Source organism: Apiospora hydei (assembly GCF_038363865.1).
Source record: "Apiospora hydei strain CBS 114990 chromosome Unknown utg000003l_segment0_segment0, whole genome shotgun sequence".
NCBI lineage: Eukaryota > Fungi > Ascomycota > Sordariomycetes > Amphisphaeriales > Apiosporaceae > Apiospora > Apiospora hydei.
Window position 1 is genome coordinate 258,626 of NW_027117362.1, and position 14,966 is coordinate 273,591.

General features: G+C 54.9%; 7 protein-coding genes across 7 annotated transcripts; 5 read left to right on the forward strand and 2 right to left on the reverse strand.

Annotated features, from left to right (window-relative positions):
- Positions 1–1,918: 1,918 nt before the first annotated feature.
- Positions 1,919–3,430, forward strand: PG997_001856 (uncharacterized protein; the record flags this gene model as incomplete). The annotated part of the gene is made up of 5 exons (XM_066806171.1): positions 1,919–2,093; positions 2,160–2,179; positions 2,321–2,709; positions 2,786–2,907; positions 2,961–3,430. 5 exons carry the CDS (start codon positions 1,919–1,921, stop codon positions 3,428–3,430), a joined length of 1,176 nt encoding a protein of 391 aa, XP_066673467.1.
- Positions 3,431–3,995: 565 nt separating this feature from the next.
- On the forward strand, positions 3,996–4,634 carry PG997_001857 (uncharacterized protein; the record flags this gene model as incomplete). Its single annotated transcript, XM_066806172.1, has 2 exons — positions 3,996–4,255; positions 4,322–4,634. The coding sequence occupies 2 exons, from the start codon at positions 3,996–3,998 to the stop codon at positions 4,632–4,634; spliced, it is 573 nt and encodes a 190-aa protein (XP_066673468.1).
- A 373-nt stretch (positions 4,635–5,007) lies between these two features.
- PG997_001858 (uncharacterized protein) lies at positions 5,008–7,422 on the forward strand (the record flags this gene model as incomplete). The annotated part of the gene is made up of 1 exon (XM_066806173.1): positions 5,008–7,422. The coding sequence occupies one exon, from the start codon at positions 5,008–5,010 to the stop codon at positions 7,420–7,422; it is 2,415 nt and encodes an 804-aa protein (XP_066673469.1).
- Positions 7,423–8,041: 619 nt separating this feature from the next.
- PG997_001859 (uncharacterized protein) lies at positions 8,042–9,856 on the reverse strand (the record flags this gene model as incomplete). Its single annotated transcript, XM_066806174.1, has 4 exons — positions 8,042–8,396; positions 8,459–8,547; positions 8,608–9,498; positions 9,617–9,856. 4 exons carry the CDS (start codon positions 9,854–9,856, stop codon positions 8,042–8,044), a joined length of 1,575 nt encoding a protein of 524 aa, XP_066673470.1.
- Positions 9,857–12,058: 2,202 nt separating this feature from the next.
- PG997_001860 (uncharacterized protein) lies at positions 12,059–12,264 on the forward strand (the record flags this gene model as incomplete). The annotated part of the gene is given in 2 exon segments (XM_066806175.1): positions 12,059–12,070; positions 12,082–12,264. The coding sequence occupies 2 exon segments, from the start codon at positions 12,059–12,061 to the stop codon at positions 12,262–12,264; spliced, it is 195 nt and encodes a 64-aa protein (XP_066673471.1).
- Positions 12,265–12,722: 458 nt separating this feature from the next.
- Positions 12,723–13,061, reverse strand: PG997_001861 (uncharacterized protein; the record flags this gene model as incomplete). The annotated part of the gene is made up of 1 exon (XM_066806176.1): positions 12,723–13,061. The coding sequence occupies one exon, from the start codon at positions 13,059–13,061 to the stop codon at positions 12,723–12,725; it is 339 nt and encodes a 112-aa protein (XP_066673472.1).
- A 1,023-nt stretch (positions 13,062–14,084) lies between these two features.
- Positions 14,085–14,936, forward strand: PG997_001862 (uncharacterized protein; the record flags this gene model as incomplete). The annotated part of the gene is made up of 2 exons (XM_066806177.1): positions 14,085–14,415; positions 14,473–14,936. 2 exons carry the CDS (start codon positions 14,085–14,087, stop codon positions 14,934–14,936), a joined length of 795 nt encoding a protein of 264 aa, XP_066673473.1.
- Between the last annotated feature and the right edge of the window lie 30 nt (positions 14,937–14,966).

The following is a 14,966-nucleotide window of genomic DNA, read 5'->3' on the forward strand; positions in this document are numbered from 1 at the left end:
TACTGGCTCTTGCTTAGCTGGTGTAGTTGGAGCATAGGCCCGGATGTGGTATTGCTTCTGGGGTGAGGTCAGCCTGGCATCATCATGCCTGCTCTGCCAGTCAGCCAGTCTCTCCGCGCGTAGACCACGAAATATCCATAGCCGGCATATTATAGGGCGAGCCAGGATTTTACCTTCAGCTCCGATGTAACCAAAACCCACCAATATGATCGCCTCGGGCCACGCTTCCGGACGCCCGCACTGTCCATTGACAGGTCAATTCTGTCAACAAAACTGGAGAGTGACTAGTACTACGACCTCAACAACCGATCCTTACCTTAGTATATTTATTCGTTCCCCATCGGGGCCCCTCTGGCCCTATGAACAACGTTAATCCCGGAATAGAGACAAAGTAACGAGAGAGCCAGGACCCAGGGACGACCCGAGGTGACCAATCACATGTTCATGGGCGCATCCTGGGTCGTGCGGCCCGCTGCCAGGATGGAGCCCTTTTTCTCTTTTGGGACTCGGTCGGTTTCTGGACACGCACCAAACCTGAAGCATACGTTTACCTAATTAGACTCTACATTGCCCATCTGCGCATCTTGCCCTATGAGAGGCTAGAGCCAACGCATTCTCGTACAGGACACACATTCGACTGCCGTCTTTGGTTTCGTTATCTCGGCGAAATGCCTGGTTGGACGGCACAGTTGCGAACAGCAGACTTCGGTGGTGGTTTGCTCCGGAGACTGGTTGGCGGAAGATATCGTTCGATTGTAGAAGGAAGCACTCAACGAACAAAAGAAACAGCGAAAAAGCAAACAACTTCGTGTTCCAGCGCCGACAGTTGATTGCCTGCATATGTACGGCCAACCGGCCAGTTGGGTGCCAGCCTGTCGCAACGCGAGCTGACTGCTGTGCGCATAATGGGATGCAGGTTTTACTTTATTCTTTGGAGACGTAGGCTGTCACACCTGGGCCGAGCTGGACGTCCTTCTGTTGCCACCTGGGAAAAAAACAAAGACTCCACGACCGTTTCCACTAGGAATTGCGCTACCAACGGCACCACTGCAAGGAATGCCAAGGATTAGGTACAATATCAAACGCTCCTTGGCTCCTCCTCTGGGGGTGGGACTCGCGACTCTTCGCCCAACCCACCTTTTCCTTGACCGGCCGCCGGCCCCCGGGAGCGCCCGCTATTAGGGCACCTGGGCTCTTGACAAATGTGACTGGCCGCTGATCCCATTTTATAAAACGTCCGAAGAGACGTCGTCACACCCAATCGGGCGCCTGTGTTGCCGTTGTCCAGAGGCTTAGGACCGAGGCACATATTACTCTCTGCATCGACAGAGTGACATCGGCAATCTGAGAAATGATGAGTTACCCGCCGGCCCCTGAAAGTAGAAGGGCGACAGGCGAATAGGCAGCCAAGCCCACCTGCCGTATCTGGTCCCTCCCTCTCTGCAAGTCATCCATTCCCCCAATATGTATGCAAGGAAACCGGGGAACAACGTTAAGCGAGCGAGGGTGGATGTGCTCTTCGGGTCTAGTCCCCTCCGGCGGCAACTCGCCTCGCCTTTTTTTGGTTGATTTCTGCAGTTGCAATCGACCGATACAGAATGTAAAACAAGCAAAAAAGAGGCAAACGGCTTCCATACGACCCTGATGCGCGCATCGCGCTTCTTATTCTCGGAAGGAGAATAAAGAAAAGAGGGCGGGCATATACGCCATCACCCCCGCTCTATACCCTCGACCCCCAAATGCCGTTATAAAGGCGAAACCCCTTGGCCGTCCTCTTTCGGCTGGCTGTGCTTTTAAATCTGCCATCAGACGGAAGACCCCCTTGTCCCAGTCAGCAGTAACGGCGGCAACGGTACCAAGACAATAACCTCTCCTCTGATCCCATTGCGAGACTACACACGAGTATACTTGAGACAACATGGCGCCACACCCCCAATACCATGAGCTCGACGCTCGAGCCGGGCTCCAGGAGGGATCTCGACAGGCTTCGGTGTTTGGCGTCGGAATCAGCTTCATCATCGTCATCGCGATGCTCATATCGGTTCGGATGTACGTCCGGATGTTCATGATCAAGGCGGTCGGGGTGGACGACAGTAAGTGACACACACATATCCATCTGTTACATACTTTGGAGTAAGCTAACCGTGAGATTGTTTTAGTTTTCATGTTGGTCGGCACTGTAAGGCATTCCAGAATTTCGTGGCCTTGATCTGTCCAGGTAACTAACAAGAGCGATATCAGATCTTCACCTTTGGGCTCTCCGTCGCATCGATGCTAGCCGCGTACTATGGCGTCGGTAAACATAGTAAGTATACCCCAGCCCGAGTTCAAGCTCACCCTGTCCGTCCGTCCCAACTCCCCGAAGCTAACAATACCGCCCCCTCGTACAGTCGCCGACATCCCGCCCACCGACATGGTCCCCATGCTCCAGTCCATCTACTCGACGCGGCTGCTGTACTGCGTCGCCATGTTCTTCGTCAAGCAGTCCCTGCTCGTCTTTTACCTGCGCCTCGACCACCGCCGCGTCATGCGCTGGACCGTCTACGGCCTCATGTTCGTCGTCGCCGCCCTCAACATCGCGAGCGGCGTCGTCCTCGCCATCTCGTGCTTCCCGCCCGCCCTCTTCTGGGACATCGAGGGCGTCGTCGATGGGGAGTGCATGGCGCCCGGGGCGCAGCAGGCATTTTACGACGCTAATGGGTATTTGAAGTAAGTTTCCTTTTTTTCTTTCATTATGCATCACGAATTATGCAGGAAACGATATGCTGACGGGTTGACCATCCAGTATCATCACCGATATCGCCATCTACGTCGCCCCGATGCCCATGCTGTGGAACATCCAGATCCCCATGCGCCAAAAGGTAGCCCTACTGGGCGTCTTCAGCCTCGGCTTCTTCTCCGTTGCCGGTAAGTTGACCGACCTTCCATGATTCAATTTTAAGCACATCCGGCTAACCAAGACTCCCCTCGCGCAACAGCCGGCTGCGTCAGGTTCGGCTACGTCCGCAAGCTCTCCAACGAGACGGACATGTACTTCCTGCTGGCCGACTCTCTCAACTGGTGCGAGCTCGAGATCTACGTCGCCATCTTCTGCGGCTCCGCGCCCGCCCTCAAGGTCCTGCTCAAGAGCTGGTGGCCGCGCCTCTTCGGCTCCTCGCTGCACCACACGCCCGACTACCAGCAGCAAAACGGCGGCGGCGGCGGCCGCAGCTCCAAGTACGCCCACATGGGCGGCTCCGGCAGCCGGCCCTACACGGGGCCCAAGACGTACCTGAGCCACAGCAGTGGTGGTGGCAGCGGCAAGAGGCAGGGGTCCACCGACTCGGTTGAGCCCCCGATGCCGTCGAGCAATGATAGCAAGGAGGCCATCATCATTCAGGGAAACCGGATCGTTCGGAAGACTGAGTTCAGGATGGAGGTGGAGGATTAGTTTGGTTAGTTGATTGGGATGAACCCGAGCGTTTGCACGAGCTTTGTACGAAAGAATGAGAAAGAGAATCCCTGGTGGACAAAGAGCCGAAAAATCCCGGAGTGGTGTGTGCCGCCCGTATATAGTGTGTACTTCTTTACGAATTGAACATAAGCATTTATCATCATCATGTCATTTTCAGATGGCAGAGACCTGCCGCGCCTTGTAAAGTAAAGAAAAGGATTGAAAGGAGCGGCAGCGCAGTGACACTAGAGTCGTTCCTTTTTCCCGTGGTAAGACATTTCCTTCCATTGTGGCTGACATTAGCGTGCCATGATGCATTTTGGGCGTGCTTGGATGCTGCATCCCGTGTGTTATGTCGGATGTCCGTCATTATTTCGATGCCCGTGGCGTTCCAGCTTGTGGCATGCACGCACCCACACCGACCGGATGTCTTATATCGCATCCGCCCATGCGAGCCGACCTGCTCTCCTCTCAGTTCTTCTGGTTGCTATTATGATCTGACCCTCGCTTCGCTATAACCCTTGTTGTGATTTTACCTACTGAGCTGAGTGCTCGCCTCATAATGTATCTCCTCAAGCGCATAGCCGTCGCTCTCTCGCTTGCTCCCATCAAGCCGAGAGCGGGCAGCTTCATGCCCCTCAACATCACGGCGCTGGCGTCGCGCAACCAGGTCTCGGTGTTGGAATGCTGGCAACTCAATGCATCCGTACCCACCAAGGCAATGTCGGCCATGAATTACTTCATCGGGAACACCACAAGCGCTACCTGGTCCATAATCGAGCCCAACACGACACCCGGCGAAGCCTGGGCACCGGCGATACAGTGAGCATTTATCATCCTGCAGTCCCCCAAGACTAGGAACGTATTATGCCCTAATCAAAAGCACAGGTTAACCATGGTCATGAACGGCCTCATCCGCATCACCGCGCCCGCCCCGTCCATCGACCCCAACTGCATCGACTTCCTGGGCAACAAGCTGCCGACCTGCCCGCAGGTGAACGTGGCCTACATGATGCCCGGCACGCTGGCGTCGTCGGTCATCATCGCGGCCGACATGCAGAACACGAGCACGCTCCGCGGGCACTTTACCGAGTTCCCCAGCAACGAGCAGACGGTGCTGGTGCAGGCGCCCTTTGAGGGCAACGTCATCCCGGAGCATGTGGTGTTGCACGACGGGGCTTGTATGGAGAACCAGTCATAATTAGATGGTAGAAGACGACGAGGACATGGGTGAAGGGGCACCATTTATTGCCTCCTTTGACCTCCGACACCAAGGTCGCAATGGTTTCTTTGGGGTGATGTGGTCTGTGGACGTGGATGAAAACCCCGGACAAAGAACGGCGTTTCGCACAAAGACGCGAGGCACAAATACCTCATTATGCGAGCATACCAAACGCAGCAGTCAATGAAAAACAAATAATAGATATAATAAGGGCGGCAAACTCTGATTGCGTTGCAGCCATGACCATTGCAAAGAGCACCAGCAGTCGTTTTGCAAACCTAGGCAGTCTGTGAACAGGCCAATATCCCACGCCGGCGGAAAAAGAAGACCTCTGACTGCATTCACATTCAACATGCAAGTCGAACTCGGCACACCAGAGACTTCGGAAAATGGCCTCGACGACGAGACCCAGGATCCCAGCCCCGGAGATGACAGTCCAAAAGACACTGGCACCGAAGGCAGCGAGAAGACCAACGATGAGACCAACCCGGACCCGGCCGATGACAGCTCCGAGCCCACCGACGAAGACGAGTTCAATGCGAAGATGATGGAGTACAACGGAGTATCCAAGTACTTCGTGACCCCGGCGGAGTTGAACGCAAGGAAGAGGCACCGTGAGAAGGTGGCAAAGAAAGATAAGCGGGAGGCCCGGGCGCGAGGGGCGCTGTATTTGAACCCGGAGTCGTCGTCGGAGGAGGAGAAAGAGGAGGACATTTACGTCGAAGTGGACAGCAGCGAGGAAGAAGGCGGCGCAGTTTTCAACACCGGCTACCGCAGTGGCGGCGACGAGGACCTCGAGCTGCCGGTCGGCTCGCGGGGCGGAGCGGCGCCCAAGGGGACGACGTCCGGATCCCGCAAGAGGGCGGCGATGGCCGCCGTTTTCGCGGATGAGGGGTACAAGATGCCACCCCTACCGCGCAGCCGAGACTCGACAGACATGTTCGCCTACAGCAAAACCAAAGGGTTCGGCAGCGGCCCGAGCACGGCGTATCGCCTCCCCTCCGCCTCCAGCACACTCGGCGGCAGCACCGGCATCGGCACTGGCTCCAGAAGTACCAGCTACGGCGGCAGCACACTCTTTGGCAGTAACGGCGCCGGCCCCGGCAACAGCACCGGGAGGAAACCGTTGAGCGGCCTGGGCTACGGCTGGCCGGTGCCCGGGTTTGGTACGGAGGTCCCGGTCCACTTCAACACGTCCAACCTTCCGGGCGCCTTTGGTCACGTTGACCCAATCACGGGTAAGACTGCATTCAAAGGCGAACCGTCGCTGGGGAGCCCCAACGGCAACTTCGGCGGCTTCATGACGAACATGGAACGACTGAGGAAGCTGCAGAGGGAGCGCGGCAAAGGCCCCATTGATCTCAGCCAAGAAGGCGAGCCGGACGAGCGGACCGTCCTCGAGAAGCTGGAGGCTCTGTCCCGCGACCTGCACGCCCTCGCCGGGCTGGACGCCAAGAGCATCGAGGACACCGCCGCCACTGCCGGCACCGAGGCCGTCACGTCCGAGAGCATCGTCGGGGACTTGAACGAAGTGAGTAGAGGATTCACAAAGCTCTACAAGGGAATCAAAAACGTCGGAAGAAGGGGCAAGCGTGATAAGAAGGATCGCGGCAAAAAGTCTGATAATACTGGCGGTGGCGGAGCCGGTAACAACAACGACCCCACTGGCTCTAGCACCGGACAAACATCCGGCGGCGGCGGCGGTGGCAGTGGCGGTAGCGGTAGCGGTGACGATGACGGCTATGGCAAGGACAAGGGCAAGGGCAAGGGCAAGGGCAAGGGCAAGGACAGGGGTACGGACAGCGAGACCGAGAGCGAGACCGAGAGCGAGAACGAGAACGGGGAAGGCAATAGGGAAAGCGCTGGGGAAGGCAACAGGAACGGCAATGGAACCGCGTGTGACCAACAGCGGTGCCACGAAGCCAGGCGCCTGCAAGCCCTCGAAGACCAGGGCAGAGACCTCGAAAACCAGGGCAGACGCCACTTCGACGACCTCGTCAACCTGAGAACTATCGACAGAGAGCAAGGAGCCCACCTGGAGGCCCTCAGATCAAGTGTCGCGAACCACACCACCGACCTCGCCGAGGCGGACCGACGGATCCGGGCGGACGCCCAACGCCTGGACGACCTCGCGCGCACGTCCGGGAACCACGACAACGACATCCGCGTCATGAACGAACGGATCCGGGTGCACGACGATCGTCTGGAAGGCCTGGACGGTTCGGCCCGGACCCACCTCGACCTAATCACTGGGTTGCAGGGGGAGAACACCACGCTGGGTGCGCAGGTGCAGACCCACGAAGACCGAATCGTGGACCTGAGAACCGACGCCAACGCCTTTAACGCCGCCAACCTCGACAACAGAGTGAGGGCCCTAGAACAGAACCCCGGCATCGAGCAGGTCCGGGGGCTGCTCGACGCGGAGCAGACCCGTAGAACCGCCCTAGAGGGAAGAGTAGGAGCCCTGGAACAACCCCCCGTCGGCAACGTGGAAACGCGCATGGCCCAACTCGAGGCCCAGCAGGCCGCGAGAACGGGCGTCCTCGAGGCCACGCAGACCCTGCAGCAGACAGACCTGGCCGCCCAGGGCGCCTGGATCCAGGAGACGGCCGCGCGCTTCGGCAGCGACGAGTGGCTCGCCGCGTGGGTCATCAAGACGTGGCGCATGACGGGCGTCTTCGGCCAAATCATCCTCGCTGTTTTTTCCCTTCTCCTTGCGTGCTTTTGGCTGGGTGGCGTCTTGATTGACAACTTCCCCAGCTGGTAAATTCAGCAGTTGACCGGCACGGCATCGACTACCATATGGCATGGGGCCTTTCCTCCAATCTCCCCCTGTCTGCCTGTTCTCCCTCTTCAACCTCCCTCTTCAACCGCCACGCTCAAGTGAGGCCATCTCAGCATGGCGCACACACTTTCTGGTTGTTGTTGGCTGTTCCGCTGATGCTCATTGTTTTCTTGTTTTGTTTGTTTCCTGTTGTTGCCAGTTGGTGTTCGTCAACTGTCATCATCGAGCGAGCTCTTGTTTCACCTGTTTCATCTGTTTATGCGTTTAGGAAACCACTGGAACCAATAACCAAAAGATGTTACTACTGCGATATATTATTGATTAAAGTGCTGACCCGTTGGGTACGTGACCTGCTTGCATGTTAATTTAAGTCAATCTTGCCAAATGACGAAGACGACTCCCACATGATTAGCTATTATTGTAGGATGGGTGATTGAAACTAAATTCCGTATTATACTATTTTTCTAGGGACCGAATGTTGAATGGGAATCGCGACAGGAACGGGTACTCCGAACCGATGACTTGAATCATCGCCGCGTTGATAACAATTTTCCCTGCCGCCATCTCAGTTTCCTCATGAGCCTGGCTCCATGCCGAAATTTTAAGGATGGATAGCCTGCTGAACTTGCGGGTACACCTGGACCATGGCCTGGTACAGCTCGGGGTGCTCGCGGTACAGGACCTCGGGCTGCCACGCCGCCGCAACGAAGATGGTGTCAATGCCGCTGCTGATGGGGGTGGTGAAGATGTTGCAGATCTGCAGACCGATCACGAAAGAGATGGCCACCACCACGGGCGTGTAGGTGCCGTCCGCGTTGTAGGCCGGGTGAGTGAAGACCATGTACAGATAGGCCATCAGGGCACAGGCATAAGCGACAAACGTGGCACCCATGCTGAGCACGGGGCCGATCAGGCACTCGTTAACCAGGGCGTCAATGCCACGCTGCTTGATCATACTGTACGGACATAGGTCAGCATGTTTCATTCTCACGAGGCGCGGTTAGAGTACAATACGAACTTCCAGGTATCCTTGGCGGCAGGGATGTAGGCCTTCCCGTAGAGTGCGATGTAGGAGAAGGCATATCGGTTCAGGAACTGGACGGCCCACTACACGAAAGGTTAGCATACGATAATCAAAGGAATGATTCACGAGATTTTGTAACTTACATCAAGAAGGCCAATGAAGCAACCCAGGATACAGAACATGATGGTGCCTAGAATGTTACCATCGGCAGCTTCTTGCCTCTGTGCCATGGAGCAAACCTGGCGAAGGAAGTTGATGATGGCCACGACCAAGCTGCCAAGACTGATACTGCCGAAACTGTAGGTCAAGGATCGCTTCAAGGCTCCCCTAGTTGCACCGGACGGCGGGGCATGGGGATGGAAGTACCACGACCCGTAGACGCCCGAGATGGAGGTGTGGATCGTGTTCTTGAGCCACTCGGAGATCCAGTACATGGCGAAGGTGACGAAGACCAGCAGGCCAGTGACCTTTCCGGAGCTGCATCCACCAACACCTTCACGGCAGGCCGGATTCTGACCGGGCTGGTACTTCGCGTAGACGGCGACGAAGGTGATGCTGTACCAGGCGGCCAATGCGGTAGCGAGCAGACCGCCGAGGAAGCTGATGAGGTAGACATGGCCGTAGCTCTTGGAGACGTCGACGGACGTCTTGAGCATGAGCGCACTGAACGGGATGCGCGGTATCCACGTGATGAAAGCGAAGATGAGGAACGCCACAAAGATCAGGAAGACGATGCCGCCCGAGTAGTAGTGGCGCGCCAGCATGTAGATGGCGGTCACGAGACCGAAGACGATATTGAGGATGCCCGTGATCCAGATGAACTGCTTGGGGAAGAGGCGGGCGCACCAGACGTAGGCATAACTAAAGACCAGGGCGACGCAGAGGACGAAGAGGAACAGGACGATGGTGTTGGTGTTGAGGCCGACGGCCTGGGCGCCGTCGTAGATGCCGCCGCCATTGAAGCGCTTGGCGGCGCTGTAGCCCTGTAGCGAAAAGGCCGAGACGACGACGAAGCCGGCGCAGACGAGCAAGAACTTTGGGTCAGTGTTAGCAATTGATCCACGACATTACTTGCGACATAAGATGAAGTTGAGAATGAGAATCAAGATGATGAGAAGTGATAGAACTTGAAAAGGACGAGGAAGCACGGACCAGGATGCCAGCCCAGAGGTCGTTGTATTTGGGCTTCTCGACCTTAAAGGTCTGGTCAAAAGTCGTCTTCTCATGGCCATCGGTGGCATATGCCTGCTGCTGCGGTGGCGGACCTCCGTATCCTTGCTGCGGCGGCGGTTGGCCATAAGGCTGCTGGGGTTGTTGTTGGTAGTAGCCGCCCTGCTGAGGTTGCTGCTGGTTATAATAACCATTCGCCGCCCCGGACGGGTTGTACGACATGTTGGGCGTCGCGTCCGTTCAGAAGTCAATTGCACTTTCGCGCACGACACGAAGAACCGATCGAAAAGATACAACGAAATAGATCAGACCAATTCAATTACTTGCTGCTGTTTTCGCGATGCGATGGGGAAAATGCTGATGGTATGGAAGTCGGGAAGTAGTAGTCGCAGGGTGGGTGTGGTGGACGAGAAATGACGATGACCACAAGCCTGCAGTGCGCCGTCGTCGTCATAGCAGCAAACAGACCAGACAACTGCGAAGAGGCCTCTCTCTCACCCTCGCTGTGCAGCAGCAGGCACTATTGATTTCATTGTTATGCATTTTTAAGGTCTGGCCAGGTGGGAATGCGGGAAGTTTGATTGCACGCCCACCTGCGACGAACCTAACTCTAGCCTCTAGCGGGCGGCTAGACCACATTGTGCAGCGAGCCTAGCCACGCCTGGATCAAGATGCGTGCGCCCGCATGTCGCATGTGCGACAGAAACTCTCATCCTGTCTCGTCTCCTGAGTTGTCCAGTTTGAAATGAAGCGATGGTGACCTCCTTCTTGGAAAAGCTTGGCGATCTGGCGCCGGCATCGTCCTGTGAGGAATCTCATTGGGTGGCAGACCATCGCGGTTCCATCTGGTCGGCAATCGGCAGCTGTCATTCAAATCCAAGCTGGATTTCTTCAATGTCTTCAATCTTCTTTTGGACGAGCTAGGGGACTTGGCAGGACTATTGACGCGTACAAATCAAGTTCTTCCCTGGTGCAAGTGGGCAGAAAAATGACTTTCGGGTGACCTTTCAGCTCAAGAACTGCCGCTTGTTTTCAATTGATGGGAGCTCAAGGGTCGCACATCAAAGTTGCTGCACTACCACACTCGGCATGCCTGTAACACCAAGCTGCCTACAAACACATCCACGTTTCTATTGCAGCAACTTTGGAATGATCTGTTGTTTATAATGGCAGATGTAGCGCTGTCTTCCCAATAACGAGACATCGATTAAAAAAGTCATGACAGCCTGCTGAGAGCATGGGCCGTCATCAAATGTCCACTTTGTTTTCGCATCAACAGACGGGCGATGCCGCTAGCCGAATAGAGTGGGCCCATGTTACCCCTAACGAGCCCCCTAAAGTGACCGTTGCTTCTAGGCTGCGGCAGCAGGACCAAACTGGGAATCAACGTTACTCCGACTTCACACGCAAACAGGTAGCAGCATCATTGCCCACTTGCCAAATGATACGTGATGAACTACCACATCTTGCGCGCTTCGAAAAGGAATGTCTAATTAGTCAGTGCCAAGCTGCTCTGTCTATGTTGACGGTTACGGGCATATCAGAAAATCATACTCCGAGGTCGTCAACATGGTCAGCCAATTTTGACACATAAGCTGGCGTTTCTTTGAGCAACTGAGTCTTGCGCTCTTAATTGCCAGGGAAGCAAGCCCCTGGCTAGAGCCGGCAGTCCAGTTCATGGTCACGTTGAGAACCCCAAACTGTTGCAATAGCCCAACTGTCACAGCACATCGGCAAGCCTGGAAAGCATTTTGGTCCGCCTCCGGGAATGTTCCCTCTTGAGATCCGGGGTCAATGTGCACTAGAGGACGCTGATGAATCTCGCCGCCGTGCGTCCTCGATTCCCCGAACTGGAACGCCTCATTTTCAACCTGACAGCGCTGTACTGTCAGGGGATGGACAACTGCAAGAGTCACAGAGAAGCATAAAATTTGTGAGTTCATTTGATGCCTGGAGCGTCGGAATGTGCCCTCGAGAGGTTTAGTAATTCAATGCCCGCCAATGAAATAGAAGTAAACATAGTTTTGGACATAATCGTATTTCCAAATCCTTAATCTGTCCGCGATCTCTGCGCGAACATTGTTAAGATTAGTTATCCACTGCCACTATACTCCATGGTTTTGCCTGGGTCCGTCCAACGACAGCCTCCGCGTTGTATCCAGGAAAACCGGCGTCAACCCCAAGATTCGCACGTAAGACCGGATAATTGCTCGCTAGGGCAAGAACGGACCCCGATGACTTGGTCTATCTGTTCCTCTGTGTTGTCTACATTTTTGTGACATCATCATCAGCAGCGTAAACGTCGAGGAGGAGTACGGGGATGAAAAGGCAAGATTAGACAAACCCCGGTGCCCATATAAGTTCTATCAAGAGTGGCCTAGCGAAGTTCAAAAGGCCTGTTTTCAGCGCTTGCATTTCAGCGAAATGTGCCATACGGTTAAAGCCAGCATCACGTATGGCTGGAGAAGAAGTTGAAAAGCCAGGACTTTGCCCACTGCTTCGAGTCTGCTCCCCGACCGGACCAGGAGAAGAAGGAGGAGGAGGAGAAGGAGGAGGGGAAGAAGACGAAGAAGAAGAAGCCGGCGACAACGACAATGCCATCGACGCAGCGAAAGTCCCCAGACTTTTGAACCTTTGTACATGTCTGCTTCTCTCTCACACTCTCTATCTACCATGATGTGTGTCTGTGTTTGTGCATGCATACATTCGTTGCAAGGCAATGATATATGGAAAATGCTGAGAGGTGGCGCGAAGGAGCGGCTTCTCAATTTAATCGGCAGTCCGCGATCAGGGTAAACTGTAAGTATTCACTATCAGAGGCATATCTAGTCTATATTGTCCATATAGTTAAACCGTACATTTGGTATAAGCAATCACTCGTTATAGAAAGGGTATAGTTAAGTAGTAGTACCAAAATGCCGCTGTAGTAGTCATGGTAGCAACAACAGCAACATATATCAGCAACAACTTATTCAATGACCAAGACGCCGTTGATTACACAGTCGGAGTCGATATTGTTTACATAAGCAACCCCCCCCCTACTCTTTCATCCCCCTTCTCCTCCATATCCCCCCTCTTTTCTTGCTTGCTATACCCCCGGCCCCGTCCTTTCCGTTACTACCTCGCTTGAGCTCGTCTGCTCCAGGTCATCATCTCGATACTTGGCTGCGCGGTATAACCAAAAGCTACAGCAGCCGAAGTTAACGGTTGCAACGCCCCCAGCCACCAGAACGAAGATCCCCGTCCGGGGGTCTCGGGCACCCGGTGAGTCCTGACGAAGCGGCGAGGTGACATGAAGGACGAGGCCGAGGTTGAACATGACAACCGACCAGGCCATCTTCATGACGGGGGTTTGGAAGATGTACATCATCCGGAGACTTGGTAATATGTTCTCGTTGTTGCCGTCACTTCCCTTGCTCGTAGTCATGGTTGCTGTTAGCCGGAGAAGTGTTTGGCGGCGAATATTTTGGCTGCTCATCTCGCTCCCTGGTCCAAGCAGTGTATACAGCACCGCGGAATGCTGGCCCGCGGTGATCAAGCTCAAGATCGACAACACCAGACTAAGGTACCATGTGGCAAATACGACCCATGTCGACCCATCGGTCGAGTCCCACGATAGCGCACCGACATTCGCTGCGGCTGCAAGTGTGCTCTGTGGGGGTTCTCACATCAGTCAAATATGCCATATGATGCGGAAGTGGATGCGCCATATTTACGAAAACATACAGCCAGGGTCACGAATTTGAGCTCGTGGCTCTTCCCACGCAGAAACAGGTTTGCTTCTCTCTGGAACCGGGTATCATCATGCTGAGCTCTCGCCATTCTTTTGATAGGGATGATGGTGAAATGGTTCAATGTCCAGTAGTATGGCCATGAGACCGCCCATAACATGATATTGGTGACCATTGGCCATATTGACGAGAGCAGTCGAGTTTTCGCCGCAACCATCCTGGATTTCAATCAGCTGGATCTTAGAATTTGCCTGAATGAAGTATTGAATAAAACCCAGATCACAATGCGGGGAATCAATAAGTATTTTACAGGAGCCAACTGTCAGTGATCAGGCTGGTTTCCAGCGCAGCTGACATTTTATGATACCCCTTCTGGTTACCATGTATGTGGCGTTTTACTTCGCCTTTCTTTTTCGCGATTTATCGCCAATCAGTGGTGGCTCTGTAATCCAATTGGCCCTTGAAGCCATGCAGGCTGCCAGCCTCGGGCGTCGACTTTTGCATCAATCCTGCCCAAGGCCTCCTCTGGCTGTCAGATTCAGCTGACTTGAATAAATCCAAGCCTCGGGCAGCCCTTCCCCGCTTTGTACTGCCGGCTGACTTATGGGCTCCAGGATAGGTATTTATTTCTTCTTGTTCTTTTTCTTCCCTTCCCGCGTCCTACAATCATTCTCCGGTATCCTTATTCTCCTCCCCCATTGTCTCTAGAGACCGCAACGATGGCCACCACAAATACCAGCGCTGCTGCCGTCCGGCCCTGGGATTATATCTATCTCCGGATTACGCCCATCGCCCGCAGTGACGGGGCTTCGGGAAAGTCGATGGCGTCTTTAGTAAAGGCGCCTCGCTTCCAGCACTGGGCATTGCAGATCCGACGTTATGTCTACGATGTGTCCACCAAGAACAGCACGGACGACAATGACGGCACCCTTTTCTATGATCCGGTCCCCGCTGCCCAGTGGGAGACTCTACATAACTTGGCCCCGGGAACGGGCATCAAGACCCCGATTGGCGTTACGTTTTTCAATGATCTCACTATTCAATGGATAAGTAAGGAGCTTTTATGCTCGGTCTTTCTTCCTCGCTGACTGCATACGGGCGTACCAGGCATCTCCACCTGGGAGGCCCATTACGACCGTAATGGGGGCTACAAGGTCTGGGAGCAGAACTGCCAACACTTCGTCATGACCCTCACCCAACGGATTCAGGCCAACCGCGCGCAACTCCCCACCGTGCCCTCGTCCGCGATGGCCCTGGTGGAACGCCTCCCGACCCCGTTCCGACTCTCCGACACGGTGCCCTATGCCAGCCCATCCGACATGAAGAAGAACGCGGACGCGGAGACGACCTGGCCGGATTCATGGGAGGCGGAATACCGTGACAAGTTCCGCCCGGGACAAGTGGCGCGCTACGTGGCCATGGGATACGATATCAAAGATGTCGTGCTTTCGCTTCAGCGCCTGGGTTTTAGGCAGGGGGTGCAGCAGGCCGCTAGCTCGGAGATGGAGGCGACTCTACTCCAGGTTCTCAGGGGCGAGATCAGTCTGGATGACCAAGGAAACGTGGAGTGAGAGATACACTTGAATAAGGAAACTATAGTA